Below are 21859 nucleotides of genomic sequence, written 5' to 3' on the forward strand. Positions count from 1 at the left end.
GTGTGCTATGTTTTCCTGCTCCACCTCTCCTTCCATGCTTTTACATATTTTTCTTTTTTAACATCTAAAATTGTTGGGCAGTCCAAAGTGAACGAAATATAATTTAGTTGGTAATTTCTTATTTAGGTTGCTAAATTATTTTTCTGATTCTTTCATGCATCCTCATTTCTTACTATGAGAGTTAATGACTTAAAAAGGAAGGAATTCATCTTTTTTTTCTACCTAGTTTGTATTCCACGAGAAAAACCTGTCTCCAGATTTTGTATCTATATGTTGCAAAACCAGATGATAGCACAACATTTTCCTAACCAGCAAGGGACATGTGTGCTATAGTAAAGAAAGGACTGCTCATTGCAAATAATTATATTAAAAAATAACATTAAATAAAAAATAAAAATTAAAAAAAGAATGATAGCAGAAAAAATGAGCACCAAAGATAGAAAACTTCAACTGGGCAAGTTCATGGGTTGACGTCAAATACAAGAGGAAGAGGTACAAACACTCAGGACAGCTTCAAGATTTACCCACTAACTCCTAGTCATCCCTTGAATACAATCTCAAGAACACTGTGTGGATGAACTTTTGAGACTGAGAATGCCCAAAATCATCATCCTTAATTCACCCAGGAAATCTCAAACCCAACTAAAGACACGTATAGTATTTCTATACTGTAAGGGCACAGTAACCAAAATACCATGGTACTGGTACAAAAACAGACACATAGACCAATGGAAAAGAATAGAGAACCCAGAAATAATGTCACACACCGAAAAACCTGATTTTTTACAAAGTCGGCAAAAATAAACAATGGGAAAAAGAATTTTTGGTCAATAAATGGTGCCGGGATAGCTGGCTACATATATGCAGAAGAATAAAACTGGATCCCTACCTACCACCATATAGGTGATAACTCAAGATTGATTAAATATTTAAATGATAAACAACCCCATCAAAAAGTGGGCAAAGGATATGAACAGACACTGCTCAAAAGAAGGCATTTATGCAGCCAACAGACACATGAAAAAACGCTCATCATCACTGGCCATCAGGAGAAATGCAAATCAAAACCACACAATGAGATACTATCTCACACCAGTTAGAAATGACGATCATTAAAAGTCAGGGAAACAACAGGTGCTGGAGAGGATGTGGAGAAATAGGAACACTTTTACACTGTTGATGGACTGTAAACTAGTTCAACCATTGTGGAAAACAGTGTGGTGATTCCTCAAGGATCTAGAACTAGAAATACCATTTGACCCAGCCACTCCATTACTGGGGATATACCCAAAGGGATTATAAATCATGCTGCTATAAAGACACATGCACACGTATGTTTATTGCGGCACTATTCACAATAGCAAAAGACTTGGAACCAACCCAAATGCCCATCAGTGACTGATTAAGAAAATGTGGCACATATACACCATGGAATACTAATATGCCATAAAAAGGATGAGTTCTCGTGGTCCCTTGTAGGACATGGGATGCAGCTGGAAACCATCATTCCTGTGCAAACTATCGCAAGAACAGAAAACCAAACACCGCCAAGTAAGGTTCTCACTCATAGGTGGGAATCTTGAACAATGAGATCACTTGGACACAGGGAGGGGAAACATCACACACTGGGGCCTATTGTGGGGAGGGGAGGGGAGGATAGCATTAGGAGATATAAACAATGTAAATGATGTTAATGGGTGCAGCACACCAACATGGCAATAATGATACATATGTAACAAACCTACACGTTGGGTGTACATGTACCCTAGAACTTAAAGCATTAAAAAAAAAAAAAAGTAAGACTTTGGCCAGGTGTGGTGGCCCACGCGTGTCTTCCCAGCACTTTGGGAGGCCAACGTGAGCTGATCACTTCAGACCAGGAATTTGAGACCAGCCTGGCTAACATGGTGAAACCCCATCTCTATTAAAAATATAAAAATTAGCCAGGCATGGTGGCGCATGCCTGTAGTCCCAGCTACTCAGGAGGCTGAGGCAGGATAATTGCTTGAACCTGAGAGGCAGAGGTTGCAGTGAGTGGAGATCATGCCACTGCACTCCAGCGTGGACAACAGAGCAAGACTCTGTCTCAAAAAACAAACCAACAAAAAATACGAAAATAAGCCACGGATGGTGGCATGAACCTCTAGTTTCAGCTACTTGAGAGACTGAGGCATGAGTATCACTTGAACCCGGGATGCGGAAACTGCAGTGAGCTGAGATTGCATCGCTGCACTTTAGCTTGGGAGACAGAACCTTAGCCTGGGTGACAGAGTGAGACTGTCTCAAAAACAAAATAAAATAAAACAGGTGGGAACAATAGACACTGGGGAATACAAGAGCAGGGAGAGAAGGAGTGGGGCAAGGGTTGAAAAACTATGAAACCCCGTCTCTACTCAAAATACACACACACACACACACACACACACACACAAATTAGCCAGGCATGGTGGTGTGTGCCTGTAATCCCACCAGGCATTTGGATTAGTAGAGTGAGGCTGGGCAATAATTTAGGGTACAATCCTCTTCTAAGTATCTGATTATCCATTAGTAATACATATGCATTAAAAATAATATTTTATAAGTTCAGGTTCTGACAGCCCATTCACTTTAAACATAATGAAATTATGGAATAAATATAAAGAGAGAAAAACAAACAACAAAAAAGATAGCTGGCCTTACATAGAAAATGTAATCTCTTTGGAACATAAAGGAAATATAACTGCAAAATGGCAGTCAGGTTCTAACCATCCACCTTCTCTGCTCCAGGACTGGAAGTAGGCAGTGGTGGCTGTGAGTTCACCTTTTCTACCAAAAAAGGAACTAAAAGTGTTTTATGTAAGACCAGGGCCAAAATCCAGGCTTAGAGCTTAAATCAGGAGTCATGTTGAGACTCTGCCTTCACAGACATCAACTTCTGACAAGAGCTCTCCTGAGCTGCTAGTTGAATTGCTGATGGGATCTGTGCTGTCATCAATATCACTTCCAGGAACGCTGGAACATCTTGTTTCTGGACTGAGTTTCAGGTTGGAGACAGGAATAGAGTTAATGGAAAAATTTCCAGACTGTGAGAAGTAAAGATAAAAGAAGAGAGAGAGGGAGTAAAGAACCAAAACCAAAATATTTCATTTACAATGAGCTAAGACGAACATTCCAAAGTATATAGATAAAATGAATGCTAAGAAAGATGTCAGGCCAGTGCAATGGCTCACTCCTGTAACTTCAGCACTTTGGGTGGCCAAGATGGGAGGATCGTTTGAGCCCAGGAGTTCAGGATTAGCCTGGGCAACATAGCGAGACCTCGTCTCTATAAAATAAAGTTAAAAAAAAAAAGATGACAAACACAATCAATAATTAGAACATAAATTTACCTCAGATAATATTGATTTCATAAAAACATTTGACAAAGTCTTTAAAATTGGTGTGTTTAAGATGCTCATAAGTAAATAAAAACATAGTATCCATAAATATATTAAATTATAAGATACAAACAAAGATCTAAAATAAAAATGGATGAGAAAAAGAAACAATTAGAAATCTTTTTTTTTGGCATGGTCTCACTCTGTCACCCAGGCTGGAGTGCAGTGGCACAATCACAGCTCACTGCTGTCTTGACATCCCTTGCTCAAGTGATCCTCCCACCTCAGCCTCCTGAGTAGCTGGGATTACTATTGTGTGCCACCATGCCTGACTAATGTTTGTTTGTTTTTTTTTTTTTTTTGTAGAAACAGGATTTTGCCAAGTTGCCCAGGCTAGTCTTGAACTCCTGGGCTCTAGTGTCACTCCCACCTCGGCCTTCCAAAGTGGTGTGATTACAGGTATTAGTCACTGCACCTGGCCAATTAGAACTCTCAAAAGTAAAAATATAGTCACTTAAACTGAAAACAAAAAGATAGATGGGTTGGATTTTAAACGGAGCACAGAGAACAAGTCAGGGAATGAAATGGAGTGCTGAAGAATTAACCTAGTATAACTCACATAGAGTCAAAGAGGTAAAATAAAAAAGAGTAGGTAGGATACAAAGGACAGATAATAAACTCTAAATTGCATTTAATAGAAATTCCATAAAAGGAGATTGGAGGGGAGAGTGGAGAAACAATATTTGAAGTTTTTTTTTTTTTTGAGACAGTCTCGCTCTGTTGCCAGGTTGGAGTGCAATGGCGCAATCTCAGCTCACTGCAACCTCCGCCTCCAGGTTTCAAGCAATTCTCCCACCTCAGTCTCCCAAGTAGGTGAGAGTACAGGCACTTGCCACTACGCCTAGCTAATTATTGTATTTTAGTAGAGAAGGGGTTTCACCATGTTGGTCAGGCCGGTCTTGAACTCCTGACCTCAGGTGATCCGCCCACCTCAGCCTCCCAAAGTGCTGGGATTACAGACGTGAGCCACCGCGCCTGGCTATTTGAAGATCTTAGAGTTGAACACTTTTTAATTTGCAAAAAGACATTAGGAATTTGTTTCCTATACAGTCATCCATTCAGTGAACAAACGCTTAATGAAAACTTATGTTTTACACTCCAGAGTAGAAACAAGGGATACACAATGAATGTAGTATAATCCTTGCCTTTGCTTGAGGGGCTCACAATCAGTAGGAGGGGTGGACTTGTTTAATTACAATGTGATGTAAAATTTCTATGATAAAGCAGTGTATTACAGAATTAAGAAGGAGGAAGAATACTCCTGGGAGGACTAACAAAAGCTCCACGGAGGAGACGAGATGATACTCAAGCTGAATCTTTAATAGAGGGTTCCCTAGAGCATTGAGTCAATAAAGGCATGAAAGAGCCTGGCACATTTGGTGGCTGCTGAGTGGTTCTGGGTAGTTCTAGCTTCTAGAATATATGGAAGAAGAGTCCTTAAGGCATAAGTTAAGGGAACTGCTGGGAAAATCTGAATCACCTTTTAAATATAAAAACATTTATTGGCCAGGTGCCGTGGCTCACACCTGTAATCCCAGCACTTTGGGAGGTCAAGGCGGGCGGATCATGATGTCAGGAATTCGAGACCAGTCTGACCAACATAGTGAAACCCCGTCTCTACTAAAAATACAAAAATTAGCCAGGCATGGTGGTGTGAGTCTGTAATCCCAGCTACTCAGGAGGCTGAGGCAGGAGAATCGCTTGATCCTGGGAGGCAGAGGTTGCAGTGAGCTGAGATCATGCCACTGCACTCCAGCCTGGGCGACAGAGCGATACTCCATCTCAAAAAACAAACAAACAAACAAACAAAAAAACACTTATTAAAACTTTACTGAAGTGTAATAAGTAAATGCATAGAATGGAGAGATATACCACATTCATAAATATAACTCAGGATTGTAAAGATGGGGTTTTCTCCAAAATAAATTCAATGCAATGCCACTCAATATCAAAATACTTTTTAAAAATGAAAGATTTTCAAAAAATGAAACTTGACTGATTACGTATTTACGTAAAAGAACTAAGCATAGCCAAGATAATTTTGAAAAGCACAGGTATGTATCCTACCAGCTAATAATATTTTTTGTAGAAAGTTTTAACAATTAAAATATAGAAGTATTTCTTTCTTAAATATTGAGAAGCGTTCATGGTGATCACATATTTATGGCAAGGTGTAGAGAAAAATGAGAAATTTGACTTTTAGGGCACTCACTCTGGCATTAGTATACCAGATGACCTGGTGTGGGGGCAAGATTCAGAGTTGGGGTGACCTGCTGGCTGCTTCAAAAGGTGTGATACTAGATACTAAAAATGGAAGATGAGGGTAGTGAGAGTGGAAAAAGATCTCATTAGATAACTATTTGGGAAAGAGAATCAACAGATCTTGAAGTTTAGCTTTGTTGGAGGTGGGTGGGTTGGGCAGGTGACAAGGGAAGAAGAGTCGAGGAGAACTTCAAAGTATCAGCCTGGGCTCGTGGGTAGATGGTGAGCCGTAATGATCTCTTGGACAGACAACCAAGTTTCTGTAAAAGAGGTATGGAACTTACGAGAATTTGAGGCAGAAGTCTCAGGGAATAGTGCAAGCAACGAAAATAAACAAATCCCCCCAGACAGATTCATCAGGTAGAATAGGAAAATGACGAGTGGACGAACAGTGCTTCCTCAAGGAGATGATACCTGTCTCTGGGCCTTGAAGGATGGGGGATGGGCAGGAACAGCCCAGGTTAGAGGGAAGAGGCAGAAGTTAAGAGCAAACAGAGGGCGCTGATGCTGGAGAGGATCATACACGAGGTGGGGAAGCAAGAGGAATCTCCCAAGTGGTGAGAAGAGAGAAAGGGGCAAAGAAGGAAGAAAACCTTTTCATTTTTCTACGCACACATGCAAAATGACAGACTCTCACCTTTGCATTGATCACAAGTCGGATGGCATCTCTCACAGGTCTGTGTGCTTTGCTCTACATAGTAATGGTCTGGGCAGGAGGGATGACACTCTCCTTTGGAGCGGAGCAGAAAGAAAAATCTCTCGCAAGACAGGCAGTCTGTGGGCCGTGGGCCCCGGCACCCCTTGCAGATCCTGTGGCACCTCTCACACCGGCCAGTGGAGTTGTCTGCGTAATACCTGAAACCGAGGGAGAAGAAACGATGGAATACCAAGCTTAGATCGTAAATTGGGTGCAGTGGAAAAACGTGGTAGTCAGGTTTCATTTACAAGCTGAGTGACTTTAGCCTCTTTACCTTACTCATTAGATTCATTGCTAATAACACTAATGAATCCAATGATTCCCAGTGTTCTTACCTGTAAATTGGGCCAATCCCTCCCCTATTATTTGTGAAAGTTAAACTGGGTAACTAACACATATGAAAAGACCTAGTGCTTATCACACCTAGTAGCATCTCCATTGTTGCTAGCTACCATTGCCTTTTTCTACCATGTGCCTCTCCAAATTCATGCTTTAAGTTGTGGTTAATGGCTGGCATCAGAGAATGGAAGGATTAAAAAAAATTTTTTTTTTTTTTAAATAGTGATGAGTGTCTCACTATGTTGGCCTGGCCATTCAGAGGTACATTTAAAAAATCCATCCAGGCTGGGTGCAGTGGCTCACACCTGTAATTATAGCACTTTGGGAGGCCAACATGGTTGGATCACTTGAGGTCAGAAGTTTGAGACCAGCCTGGCCAATATGGTGAAACCCTGTCTCTACTAAAAATACAAAAATTATCCAGATGTGGTAGCATGTGCCTGTAATCCCAGCTACTTGGGAGGTTGATGCAGGAGAATCATTTGAACCTGGGAGGTGGAGGTTGCAGTGAACTGAGATCATGCCACTGTACTCCAGCCTAGGCGATAATGTGAGACTCCATCTCAAAAAAAGAGATCCATCTGGCCAGGCACAGTGGCTCACACCTGTAATCCCAGCACTTTGGGAGGCCAAGATGAGAGGATGGCTTGAGGTTAGGAGTTCGAGACCAGCCTGGTGAATCAACATGGTGAAACCTCATCTCTACTACAAATACAAACAAACAAACAAAAATAGCCAGATGTGGTGTGTAGTCCCAGCTACTTGGGTGGCTGACGCATGAGAATCATTTGAACACAGGAAAGTGAGCTGAGAGCACACCACTGCACTCTAGTCTGGGTGACAGAGTGAGACTGTCATAAATAAAATAAAATAAAAGATAACATAAATAAAATAAATGTACCTCTGAATTATTCTTCTAATTTGTCAATTAAAAAACAGATTTTGAAATAGGAGGTGACAAGTGTGATATTGACATTTACATAACAGATATAACCTTGTTTGAAAAGATTTTTGGAGGTTAAATATAATAACTATAACCACTATTCATTACGTTTCTACTAATATGCCTGATAGTATTCCAGGGACTTCATAAACATTATTTCACCTTGTTGAACCTGCAAATGAGACCCTAGAGTGTGGAAGTTACCATTTGCCCTAGGGAACAAGACTACAGTTTTAAATCCCAGCCATAACCACTTACAAGCTGTGTGACCTTGGGCCAGTCACTCAACATCTCTGTGCCTCAGGTTTCTCATCTATAAGATGGGGCTAATGTTAGTACCTACAATTAAACATGCGGTTACTGAGAAAGGGGTGGGGACCATGATGGGCACTTTATAAATAATGAATGTACATTAGTGATAATTATAAATTGTATGATTTATCCTCATAGCAAATCTTATGATTTAGGTATTATTATCCTTATTTTACAGAAGTAAACATTGAGGCTTAGAGAATTTAGACAACTTGCTTAAAGTCAGTTAGTGAAGTGGGACAATATGATTTGAGCTTAACTGTTAAACGCTGTAACAAAATAGTTCATTAATTGAAGGTAAACAAAGGTTTGCAAGCAAGACATAAGAGGGTAACAAGCTCATCCTCTTGCTAAGGATGAGCTTCTAAAGGTCATCTGATTCATCTCTGTATCTCTAGACATCAGCACCACTAAACCTATCCTAGAAACCTAAAGGTTCATCTTTGTTTTCTCTGGTGCAACACTACAGGTCCCAATAGGCTTTTTTTGTAGACTGATTCAGCTCCGTGAACTTGCTGAGAACTCACACCATGCCTAGGTTATGCTGAGCCTTGCTCTATTTAGCCACCCGTCACTGATCTGAGGGAGCACATTGGAACCTCAGTGGCCCGGCTTGTGGTAACTGGAGACCTGCTTCGCTTTCTGCAGTTATGTGAAGAACAATGACTACTATGTGTCAATCTGTAAGACTGAGGTATCTGAGAGACAAAGCGATGATGAGCTGAATGGCTGACAAAGCCCACATAAGACTCAAGAAAAGAAACCATCAGAGAAAAGTGAAATGTACACAGAGCAGAGGGAATACACAGGATTAGAGTCAGAAGATTGAATTTTTACTCCTGGCTCCGCCATGTATTAGTAGCTCCATGACTTTAGGCAAGTCACTTAACCCCTCTGAGCCTCAGTTTCTTCATCTGTAAAATGGAGAGACTAATAGCAACCTCATGAGATTGTTGTAGAATCAAATCATAATGTAAAGATACATTGTGAGTGGAAATACTTTGTAACTCTTAAGCAGCATACAAAAGTTTTTTTTTACCTAATGTTTTTATTGTAGATTGTTATAAAGATGAAAATCATCAGTAGGAACTGTGGGAAAGAAAGCTTATCAATTTTAAGTAGGTTTTTTAAATTATCAAGGAGGAATGCTAAAAGAGACAACAAAGAGTTTATTGGACCAGATTAAAAGAGTACAACACCACTGCTTGCTTTGAGGACTCATCAGTTTCCCAGCTTCGAGGAGCATAAGCATAAGCAGTAACCTAGGCTTTAAAGAAACTTCTCTGAGTTAAACACCAAAATAATTATGTGGGTTGGGATAGGGTGCAGAGAAGTATGTATCTACTTTTCCAAGGCAGAGATTTAACATACGAGGCTTATGCCAAGCATGTGGAACACTGATTTTACTAAAGGAAGAGTTCGCCTCTTATACCTCATGAATATTCAATTTCTTCTTTATTAAAGGGATCTGTGGCAACCTGTGCCTCCCCTCACCAGCCCTGGGTTCACACACCATGGAACAACTGTCTTCTTAATTCCATGGTCTGCATTCTACCTAGATGACAGGATGATTAAGCACCCTTTTTGTGCTTGAGAGTATTTACTGACTTGATTTGAGGAAGATGGGCTCCAGATCTTTTCAGACACTTACTAGGGTGATGCAGAAGGGCTAAGCCAGGTAGCTTCATCCCTGTTTTTTTTTTTTTTTTTTTTTTTTTTGACAGAGTCTTTTTCTCTTGCCCAGGCTGGAGTGCAGTGGTACGATCTTGGCTCACTGAAACCTTTGCCTCCAGGTTTAAACAATTCTCATGCCTCAGATTCCCGAGTAGCTGGGATCACAGGCGCCTGCCAACACACCCTGCTAATTTTTGTATGGTTAGTAGAGACAGGGTCTCATCATGTTGGCAAGGCTGGTCTTGAACTCCTGGCCTCAAGTGATCTGCCCACCTCAGCCCCGGAAAGTGCTGGAATTACAGGCATGAGCCACCATGCCTGTCCATCCATCTCTGTTCTTAATCTGGCAGGGCCCTTTCTTCCTTGATCTATATGGCTGGTATTTTTCTTTCTGAGACAGAGTCTTGCTCTGTCACCCAGGCTTGAGTGCAGTGGTATGATCTTGGCTCACTGCAACCTCCTCCTCCTGGGTTCAAGCAATTCTCCTGCCTCAGCCACCCAAGTAGCTGGGATTACAGGCACATGCCACCATGCCTGGCTAGTTTTTGTATTTTTAGTAGAGATGGGGTTTCACCCTGTTGGCCAGGCTGGTCTTGAACTCCTAACCTTGTGATCTGCCCACCTTGGCCTCCCAAAGTGCTGGGATTATAGGCGTGAGCCACCATGCCCGGCCTGGCTGGTGTTTTTCAAGAGCTGCTAATGTGTGGCTCTGTGCTGAGTGTTGTAGAAGCAGATGTAAGACATAAGAAGTGTTTTTCTTCCATGAGTTTATGATTTTCTTGGGAAGAGGCATATAAAAATAAGAATAAACTCTTAAAGTCAGTGATATGGTTTGGCTCTGTGTCCAAATCTCATCTTGAATTGTACTCCCATAATTCCCACGTGTTGTGGGAGGGACCCAGTGGGAGATGGCTGGATTGTGGGGGCGGTTTCCCGCATGCTGTTATTGTGGTTGTGAATAAGTCTTACGAGATCTGATAGTTTGATAAGGAGAAACCAGTTTCACCTGGCTCTCATTCTCTCTCTTTGACTGCTGCTATCCACATAAGATGTGACTTGCTCCTACTTGCCTTCCGCCATGATTGTGAGGCCTCCCCATCCACGTGGAACTGTAAGTTGAATTAAACCTCTTCCGTTTGTAAATTGCCTGGTCTTGGGTATGTCTTTATCAGCCGCGTGAAAACAAACTAACATGGTCAGTCTTTCTCTTACTCATCTTATTTATATATAAAAAGTGCTCGTCATGAGACGTGTTAAATAAATAAGTGAATGAATGAGATAAATCAAAATGCAAGGCAGCATATAGCACTAAAATGAATGAAACAAGCAGTAACTGCTATAGGACTGAAGAGACGTGTCAATTTGGGTGAAAGCATTTGAGGAAGGTCTAAGGTCACAGCCCTTGATTTGTGTCTGGAAACTCCCAGTGCTCTAGGTTATTGATTGGGTAGAAAGAGTCAGCAACAGGCCTATCATCAATCTTTTACTCTTTACTGGGGATGCCCGGGGGAAAAAAAGGATATCCTGGCAATCAGACCTTTGGATAACACTAACAGTTCTTCCTGGCAGAAAAATAATAGAGTCCTTATCCGTGAAATGCTTTTAGAGGGATACATCAAGTGTGTGTCTAGGTTGTTTATGATAACAAGACCTGTAATTTGTGGATTTATGGGGGACATGACAGGCTGGGGAATTAATGGGGAATAAATGGAGATGTTAATGGAGCTATTTCCTTTGTAAATCAATGTTCCGCATGCACTGCTCTCCTCACATAAGCAGGTTGGGAGAACGTGAGACCCTGAATTTTAAATCTGAATCAGAACAAGTCCTGAAGCCGAAGAAATAGAACCTCCATTAATGGTCTTGGGCTTCTCTGAGGAAAGGATGCTTTGCTTCTGCCTTGTGATTACTGAGACCCTTTGCCAAATTGTTTTAATTTTTAGAAACAAGGTCTTGCTCTGTCACTGAGACTGGAGTGCCGTGGGGCAATCATAGCTTACTGCAGCCTCCAACTCCTGGGCTCAAGTGATCATGCCCCGCCTCAGCTTCCATAGAAGCTGGGACTATAGCCTCATGGCACCACGCCCAGCTAATCTTATCTTAATATTTTACAGACGGGGTCTCACTGTGTTGCCCAGGCTGGTTCAAACTCCTTGCCTTAAGTGATCCTCCAGCCTCAACCTCCCATGTCGTTGGGATTACAGACATGAGCCACAGTGCCCAGCTGCCAATATGCTTTGAATCATCAGTGAGGACTGTTGCTGAGGAAGATCAATTGCTCAGGTGAGTCTGGCTTGACAATCTGACCCTTTGTGATAACTCATGGGATCACAAGAGTAACAGCCTCTCCTGTTTCTCTTCTGTTATTGTGAATTGGTTCATCTTTGCTCCTTACTAGCACTGAGACTTCAACCTGGTTTTATAAGTGTTCTGAATCTTAGTTTCCTCCTTTGTAAAATGGGTTGATATCTGGTGTGACTGTGGAATTACATGGGGCGAGGGGGAAATGTATTGAGCACTTACCCTTCCCTGCACTGGAGCAGGCACTCTTTTCCCAGCTGGAACCAGCCTGGTCGGCAGGAGTGGCACTGCCTGCTGTGTCTCCCTTCACATGTCCTGCAAGAGCTGTGGCAGCGGGCACACTGGTGGCTGTCCTTATCAGCATAATAGCCCTCTGGGCAGTCCTTCACACAGGTTGTGTCTGTCATGGGAGGAAAAATGTCTCTTTGGACATTGAGCATGACACATGTCTCCCCTGTGTTCTCCCTCCTGTGTACCATGGTGGGAGGGAGGAGAGGGCAGCAGGAAGAATGGGATGATGTCCCTGTGAGCTGACGGATATGTTTGGGAACTAAGATGAGTGTCTAAGAAACAGAATTACCCTAAGGCCACGAGGAATACAAGGAAAACAGAAGTCACTGATGTGGTTTTGCTCTGTGTCCCACCCATATCTCATCAGTGATCCCATCTCATCTCATCAGAGATCCAAATCTCATCTGTGTCCCACCCAAATCTCTCAGTGGATTAGCCGTGGTGGGTAGAATAGAAACTATGGTCCGGCGACTGTGGATGTTGGCAATGACTCATAGTCCAGCTCATGTATCTGGTTAACTAGGGGGAAGCCCTAGCTTCCTAAAGAAAAAACATCTCTGTATTAGTCTCTTATTGCTGTTTTTACCAAGTATCCCCAACTTGGGGGCTTGAAATAATAATTTATTATTATACCGTTCTGGAGGTCAGAAGTCCAAAATAGATCCACAGGGCTCTGTTCCTTTTAGAGGCTCTAGGAGGGAATCTGTTTCCTTTCCTTTTCCACCTGCTAAAGTTCACCTGCATGCCTTGGCTCATGGCCCCTTCCTCCGTCTTCAAAGGCAGCAGTGCAGTAGCTTCTCTCTGTCCCTCTGCTTCTGATCACATCACCTTCTACTACTGACTCTGACCCCCCGGCATCTCTCTTATCAGACCCTTGTGATGGCATTGGGTCTACGTGGATAATGCAGGATAATCTCTCTACGCTGAGATCCTTAATTAAATCACAGCCCCAAAGTCCCTTTTACCAAATAGAGTAATACGTTTACAGGATCTGGGGATTAGGATGTGACATCTTCAGGGGGGCCATTATTCAGTCTAGCCTAATGTCCAAAAAAAGTATCTAATTTATAAATAGCCTGACCTTGGTGGTGTGGTGGTGTGGGACAGGGTGGAGAGAATGTGAGGAGACCAGGCTGAGCAAATCTGCACCCACCCCCAAGGGGACTACACCTCTGTGTCCTACACCAGCGCTGAAGCCTCAGCTCTAGTCTAATCTGCAGCCTCGGATGAGGGGAAGGCCACCTTGTGGAGGCAAGGTGTCTTCTCTGTATGAAGGCATCTGAGATGATTACTGGTGGCACTCTAGATTGGAGGTAAGTAGAAAAGAAGGTTTTGGGAATCTTCCCATGGGATTACGTGGAAGACGTGCCTGGAGGGAATGCTTTTATGAAGTAGCAGCTGCTGGGAAGGAGAGTCACAGAGATTTGTGGGCCAGGAGCTAAGGTAGATGGATAGAGAAGAATGGTTTCTCTGAGTGTTTTCTATTGTGAAGGGATCAGGAATGGTATTGAGAATAGGCCTCCCTGTGTCTTAGCAGGGGGATGGTGTCCTCCCTCAATATGAAGAGGAGAAACTTGCCGCACATGTCTTTAAAACATTTTTCTTTTATTAATGTTTAAACTTTTAAAATTTAAAATTTTTATTTTTATTTTCCATTTTTTTGTAGAGATGAAGTCTCACTATGTTGCGTAGACTGGCCTTGAACTCCTGGACTCAAGCAATCCTCCTGCCTTGACCTCCCAAAGTGCTGGGATTACAGGCGTGAGCCACTGCGCCCAGCCCACCACAGGTATCTATTTGGAGTTTCATGCTTCTCAGGTCTACTCTCCTGGTGGGGGAGAAAAGTGCTCATACTTCCCGGTCTTCACCATATTCATGTCTCCCTTCTGTCTCCTATGGCTTCTTTTTTAGTTCAGTTTTGTTTCATTTTCGTTCTCCTATGCTTGTTTTAAGCCTAGTCACAGTATCCCTGGAAACCTGAGGACATTACTTCATATTAGCAATAACCTTCAAACTGGATCTGTGGGACGTGGCCTACGTTGACCTGTGCCACATTTTCCTCAAGATTTCTTAATCAACCATGCTAAATGGAGGGGAAATTTTGACGAGGAGGTGAATATCTACATGTTCTTGAAGTGTAACTCCACAGGCTATTTATTAGTTACAAGGGAATAAATAGTAATTATGCAGTAGAGAAACTGAACATCTTGGCCAGGTGATCAACATTAATATCACCGAGGAGAGGCAGGTGGAGATCACGTTTCTCCAGATGTGACTCTTGGAAGATACAACATCACTTCTGAAGTATGCTGGCCGAGCATGCACACTGCAACTCAGCACGGACAACTTCACACTCACCCAAAAGGAAAAATGAAGACTGTATTTTTCTTTTCTCTTTTTTTTTTTTTTTTTGAGATGGAGTCTTGCTTTGTCACCCAGGCTGGAGTGTAGTGGCGTGATCTCGGCTCACTGCAACCTCTGCCTCCCGGGTTCAAGCGATTCTCCTGCCTTAGCCTCCTGAGTAGCTGGGACTACAGGTGCCCGCCACCACACCCAGCTAAATTTTGTATTTTTAGAGACAGGGTTTCACCATGTTGGTCAGGCTGGTCTTGAACTCCTGACCTCATGATCTGCCTGCCTTGGCCTCCCAAAGTGCTGGGATTACAGGTGTGAGCCACTGCACCTGGCCAAGACTGTATATTTCTAAAGCGTTGATATTGTAAAAGAAAAAGAAAGTCTGTGGAAACATTCCAGATTAAAGGAGGCTAAAGGGACATGGAAGGGCCTGGCATAGTGGTTCATGCCTGTAATCCCAGCACTTTGGGAGGTTGAGGCAGGAGAATAGCTAGAGCCCAGGAATTCGAGACCAGCTTGGGGAACACAGTGAGACCCTTGTCTCTAAAACGAAAAAAAAAAAAAATTAGCTGGACATGACATGGAAGGACCAGATATGGCGGCTCATGTCTGTGATCCCATCCCACCTACTTGGGAGACTGAGGCAGGAGGATCTCTGTTTTGTTTTTTTTTTTTTTTTTTTTTTTGAAACGGAGTCTTGCTCTGTCGCCTAGGCTGAGTGCAGTGGCGCAATCTTGGCTCAGTGCAAGCTCTGCCTCCCAGGTTCACACCATTCTCCTGCCTCAGCCTCCCGAGTGGCTGGGACTATCACGCCCAGCTAAATTTTTTGTATTTTTTTTTAGTAGAGACGGGGTTTCACTGTGTTACCCAGGATGGTCTTGATCTCCTGACCTCGTGATCTGCCCGCCTTGGCCTCCCAAAGTGCAGGAGGATCTCTTGAGCCCAGGAGTTCAAGGCTGCAGTGAGCCATGATCATGCCGCTGCACTCTAGCAGCCTGGGTACTGCGCCTGGCCACCTTGTCTCTTAAAACAAAAAACAAAAACAAACAAACAAAAATGTGGCTGGGCGTGGTGGCTCACACCTGTAATCCCAGCACTTTGGGAGGCTGAGGAGTGCAGACTGCTTGAGGCCAGGAGTTCAAGACCAGTCTGGCCAACATGGTGAAGCCCCATCTCTACCAAAAATATGGGGGGAAAAAAAAAAGCCAGGCGTGGTGGTGCCCACTTGTGATCCCAGCTACTCAGGAGACTGAGGCATGAGAATTGCTTGAACCCAGGAGTCAGAGGTTGCAGTGAGCCAAGATCATACCACTGCACTCCACTCTGAGCAACAGAGTGAGACTCCTTCCCAATAAACAACAAACAAACAAACAAAATGGGACATGGAAGCTACATGAAACAATGGACTCAGACTGAATCCTAAAGGGGCACTGAGAAAATTTTAATGTGGATAGTACATTAAAGTATCGTATGAAGGTACAATTTATTAGAGTTGATAACTATCCTGTGGTTATGTAAGAAACTATCACTAATCTGAGGAAATATTTATGGGAAAGGGGCCATGATGTATGCCTTCAAATGGCTTCGAAAAATATATATTGGGAATGATGTACATGTATACATTGAGAGAGTGAGAGAGAGAGAACGAGCGAGAAAGGGAGAAAGCCCACAAACAAATGATAAAGCAAATGGGGTAGAAGATGAGCAATTTGCGAACTGGATGAAGCACATCCGTGTGCTGTTCTTTGTACAGTTCTTACTCTTGCATCTTTTCTGTAGGTTGGAACATTTCCCAAACACAAAGCAAAAAATCAAAAAGAAAGAATCCAGTATCTACCAAACAAGGCAGTGTGCAAGGCAGTTTCCCAGAGGGAGGGAAACACAAAGCCCTCCTCGGAGGAGAAGTAACTCACTGAGAAGAAGGCTGACGCTGGGGCATGTTTGACACTGGTCTTCCGCCGGCCCCGTGCAGTGGAAGCACTTAGTGTGGCAGGGCTTGCACCCGGGAGCATCCTCATCCCAGTACTCGGAGGGGCCACATTTCTTGTTGGCCAGGCAGCTCCCATGAGGGTTCATCCTCAGGCCTTTCTGACAGGCAGTGCAGGTCCCAGACGATGAGCAGGTCAAGCAGGACTTGTGACAATCTGTGGGCATGGAGGGGCAACAGACAGAGTGAGTAAGAGCCAGGATGGCCTTCGGGGGAATGGGCTTCCCCTGGGAAAGGGTGTTCACATTCCTTCCACATTTCTTCCGGAGATTTCCAGAGCTCTGGGCCGAGGGCGTGGGACCATGAGTTGGGTACAGCCCTTGAGCTCTGGGGTGGACCATTCTTTTGCAAAATGAGAGACAAGTATTATTTTATTTTCTGTTGTATCCAGGGAGTGCCTTCCTGCAACAGCCACCTCAGAAATATTAGTAAGGCTCACTATAATTACCCAAACTGCAACAAAATAATAACAAGCCATTCTGTAACAGCACCGAATTTTCCACCATCACATCTACTGTTATGGTCCTCCAGTCACCTCCGGAGTACCTTGAACTTACCGCCAATACAGCAATTGTTGGAATGTATTTAATTGTCTGTTGACAAATGAAGGTCCCTTTTGCATTTATTTTTGAATACATAGTGCCTATGAGAGAGCCTGGCATGTAACAGGAATCCATAATTATTTGTTAGAAAAAGAAAATGACAATTCTCTTCCACCTCTAGGTTTTCTTTTTCTGTATTTAAATAGAGATGGGGGCTGGGTGCAGTGGCTTACGCCTGTAATCCTGGCACTTTGGGAGGCCAAGATGGGTGGATTGCTTGAGCTCAGGAGTTCAAGACCAGCCTCAGCAACATGGCAAAACACTGTCTCTAGAAAAAACACAAAAATTAGCCGGGCATGGTGGCGGGCCCCTGTAGTCCCAGCTACTCAGGAGGCTAAGGTGGAAGGATCTCCTGAACCCAGGAGGTCAAGGCTGAAGTGAGCTGTGATCGCACCACTGCACTCCAGCCTGGGTGACAGAGCAAGACCCTGTCTCAGGAAAAAAAAAAAAAAAAAAGAGATGGGCCTTCACTTTACTGCCTAGGCTGGTCTTGAACTCCTGGCCTCAAGTGATTTTTCTGCCTTGGCCTCCCAAAGGGCTGGGATTACAGGCATGAGCCACTGCACCAGGCCGACCATCTCTGGGATTTAGTAGTTGCTGTTCTCTCTGCCTAGAATTCTCTTCTCCCAGATGCATGCATGGTTTGCTTCCTCCCTTTCTCAATGAAATCTAAGACATCTCTCAAGTTTTATCTCCATCTTACCTATCTTCCTGTCCTGCCCCTCTGCCTTACTTTTGCTCTTGGCTTATGGTCTTTAGTACCTGTCTTCCCTAATAGAATGTGAGCTCCATGAGGGCAGGGACTCTGTCTCACTCCCTGCTGTTCCCCAGGCCTGAAAGAGCACACGGCACATAGCGGGCCCTCCTGTAAGCATTCCCTGGGTGGATACGTGCATGGTATTATTATTGCTTATATTATCCTCTCATTTTATCTAAATCAGGAAATTGAGGCTGGAGATGCTAAGTCACTCACGCTAAGTAGTATCAGGAGTTGAGCCCAGGACCTCAGCAACTGCCTGCCTGCTTCTGCCCCAGTGCCTCAGGAAAGGTATGGGACTTTTGGAGGTGTCTGTACTATCTATTAGGGGATAATCTGCGTGATTGGAATGGATCTAAAGTCCTTGTGTTTCTTAGAGAAGATCCCGCTTACAGATTTTTTTTTTTTTTCCCTATAGGTTCTTGCTCCGTCACCCAGGCTAGAGTGCAGTGATGTGATCATGGCTCACTGAAACATTGACCTCCCAGGCTAAAGTGATGTCCCCATCTCAGCCTCTCGAGTAGCTGGGACTACAGGCACACACCACCACATCTGGCTAATTTTTGTATTATTATTTTTGTTTTAGAAATAGGGTCTTGCTATGTTGCCCAGGCTGGTCTCAGATTCCTCCCGCCTTGGCCTCCCAAAGAGATGACAGATGCGAGCCACCGTGCCCAGCTGAGATTGCTCCATTCTAAATGCTTCTCTACATTTCCCTGAATCTTAATTTTCAGATGGGTTCTTTGTGTTATCTCTCTGGAAAGTCAGGTTGTCACTGTGTTCCTTCCAATACTACATTCCTTCCCATCCCTTTGGTCTGGTAGAAAGTGCAATGGCGGCCGGGTGCGGTGGCTCACACCTGTAATCCCACCACTTTGGGAGGCCGAGGCGGGTGGATCACCTAAGGTCGGGAGTTCGAGACCACCCTGACTAACATGGAGAAACCCCATCTCTACTAAAAATACAAAATTAGCTGGGCATGGTGGCACATGCCTGTAAATCCAGCTACTCGGGAGTCTGAGGCAGGAGAATCGCTTGAACCAGGGAGGCAGAGGTTGCGGTGAGTTGAGATCGTACCATTGCACTCCAGCTTGGGCAACTAGAGCGAAACTCCATCTCAAAAAAAAAAAAAAAAAGAAAAAAGAAAAAGAAAAAGAAAGTTCAATGGCATTGTAGGGAGACGCCTCAAGTGAGTTTTCAACTCTGTCCTCACCAGGTGCTTACCTTCTCAAAGCATCTATGTGCTTCTCAGAAAAATGGAGAAAATTGCCATATACCTCATTGGCTCTCAACCCACACTAAGCATCAGAATTACTGGCGGTGGGAGAAGGAATTACAATGTTGGGTGCAGGCATCTGTGGTTGTTAGAGCTGCCCAGGTGATTCTAATGGGCAGCCAGGGTCCTTTCTCAAGGAGATATTAAATCAGATAAATTAAGAAAACATGCTCTGAGACCTGTAAAACTCTCTGTATGGTAAATTACTTTCATTATTCAACACCAGAGAAAGGCCAGAAGTTGAACCTCAGTTCCTGCCTTCGCACAGGCAAGATGGCGCTGAAGGCCTGCGGCTGAGTCTCCCACCTCCCAGAAGCCGTCCCCAGCTCCACAGCCTGCCTCCTACATGAACGCCCGCCTCTTCTGCCTGCGGGCACAGCCTGGACATCCATGCTTTTTCGCATATGGGCAGGTAGGACATTAACACTAAATAGTGCTTTATATAAAACACACAAAAAGGCATATCCATATCACAAGGCTGGAGCAGAAAGCCTTCAGGACGGAGACACATCTTCCTGTCCTACCAAAAACCTTCCCCTGAGTATGTCCTAGGGCGTGGGTGTCCCAGGGTTTCTCAGTGGAAGGTCATTCTCAGACTCTCACGGTTGTTAGGGGAACTGCCTCTGGACATCTATCTCGTGTTTGCTTGGGGGCAACATAGTGGGGGTGAAGGACCGCAGGCTGCCTCATCGGAGTGAATTCTGGGGCTCTAGAAAAGCCCCCTGGCCCACAACATTTCTCTCACTTGCTAGAGAATTCTAGAGTGCATCACTTATTTTATTTTTCTGTTCCTTGATAATGAATAAGAGGCAAATTATTCATGCCGAGCTAAAACATAAGGAGGTATAAATAATAGCAGAGCCTTTCTTGAACATGTAGGGACTGAGTGGGAGTGGAAATGGGGACCTTGGAGCAGGAATTGAAAGATGAAGAGGAAGGTGGGGAGCTTCCAGGGAGCAAACCACGAAGGGAGGCTGGGCGCGGTGGCACATGCCTGTAATCCCAGCACTTTGGGAGGCCGGGGTGAGGTTAGGCATTCGAGACCAGCCTGGCCAACATGGTGAAACCCTGTCTCTACTAAAAATACAAAAATTAGCTGGGTGTGGTGGCAGGTGCCTGTAATCCTAGCTACTCAGGAGGCTGAGGCAGGAGAACCACTTGAACCCGGGAGGTGGAAGCTGCAGTGAGCTGAGATCATGCCACTGCACTCCAGCCTGGGCAACAGAGTGAGACTCCATCTCAACAACAACAACAACAAAACATGGGCCTAGTGCTGTGGCTCATGCTTGTAATCCCAGCACTTTGGAAGGGCGAGGCAGGAGGATCACTTGAGGTCAGGAGGTTGAGACCAGCCTGGCTAACATGGTGAAACCCTGTCTCTACTAAAAATACAAACATTAGCAGGGTATGATAGCGCATGCCTGTAGTCCTAGTTATTTAGGAGCCTGAGGCAGGCAAATCGCTTGAACCCAGGAGGCAGAGATTGTAGTGAGCCGAGATCGTGCCACTGCATTCCAGCCGACAGAGTGAGACTCTGTCTCAAAAAAAAAAAAAAAAAAAAAAAAAAAAAAAAATCACCCATGAAGGGAGACAAGAGGCACCAAGAAAGTTTTTTTTGCTTGTGCTATAAACTTTTAATGGCTTAACATTTCAAGAAAAGTCTCGGGTGACATTTGAGGGCTCCTTCTCTCTGCTGTAAATCTTTATATGAGAACTGTTTTTGACCAGCAGTTCATAGCCACTATTGTGAGGAAGGTCCATGTGATTTGTCACTAATAAAAGTTACCTGTACAAAGCTTATGAGCGATTCATCTAAAAATTATTTACAACCGATTCAAAATATGCCTCCTTGAGTGAGAGGGTAAGAGGGTAAGTGAGAGGATGAGACAGGCTGGACATGGTGGCTCACACCTGTCATCCCAGCACTTTGGGAGGCCAAGGCAGAGGATTGCTTGAAACCAGGAGTTCAAGACTAGCCTGGGCAACATTCTGAGACCTCGTCTCTATGTTCCCAGCAACTCTGGAGGCGAAATGGGAGGATCACTTGAGCCCAGGAGGCAGAGGCTTCAGTGAGCCATGTTCATGCCACTGAACTCGAGCCTGGGAGACAGAGGGAGACCTTGTCTCAAAAAAAAAAAAAAAAAAAGATGACAGCTCTGGGGCTGGGGCTGGAACTGGAACTGCAAACCCCGGAGCCTACTTTGAATCCCAGAAGTCTTTACCTCTGCACTCGTTAGTCTCTTTTTCATAATAGGTTCCTGCTGGACACTCCTCCAAGCACAGCCCATCATAGAGGACCCAGGAACTCTCACGACAGAGCTCGCAGTCGTCGACTTTGGGGCCACTGCACTCCAGACAGTCTTTATGGCAGGGGACACAGTGGCGCGAGTCTGCGTAGAAGCCACGGGGACAGGACTGGTGGCACATATCATCATGCAGGAAGAACTCAGGCATGCACTCTGGGGAAAGGAGGAAGCAGCAAGTTATCCCCGGGGGACAGGAGAAAGGAATCCATTGTCCACAGTGGGCTAGCTCCTCCCTCAGCACTTTGGTTGATTTGACCTGAGAGTACCCTAGCCCTTTCCCCATCCTACCAGGGCAGACAGAGACTTGATGTCTAACAAGCCCTGCCTTGGGAGGAGGAGGC

General features: G+C 44.2%; 1 protein-coding gene across 2 annotated transcripts in view; it reads right to left on the reverse strand.

Annotated features, from left to right (window-relative positions):
• PCSK5 (proprotein convertase subtilisin/kexin type 5) overlaps nt 1-21859 on the reverse strand; it is a 464397-nt gene that overhangs the window by 12161 nt on the left and 430377 nt on the right. For both annotated transcript variants that reach the window (XM_031654136.1, XM_021927555.2), the window contains 4 exons: nt 21435-21671; nt 16504-16734; nt 12167-12344; nt 6316-6533 (listed from right to left, as the gene is read on the reverse strand). In XM_031654136.1, the coding sequence (XP_031509996.1) occupies nt 6316-6533; nt 12167-12344; nt 16504-16734; nt 21435-21671 (864 nt within the window). The remainder of the gene's footprint in view (nt 1-6315; nt 6534-12166; nt 12345-16503; nt 16735-21434; nt 21672-21859) is intronic.

The sequence above is a fragment of the Papio anubis genome, chromosome 13 (genome assembly GCF_008728515.1).
Source record: "Papio anubis isolate 15944 chromosome 13, Panubis1.0, whole genome shotgun sequence".
Lineage (NCBI taxonomy): Eukaryota > Metazoa > Chordata > Mammalia > Primates > Cercopithecidae > Papio > Papio anubis.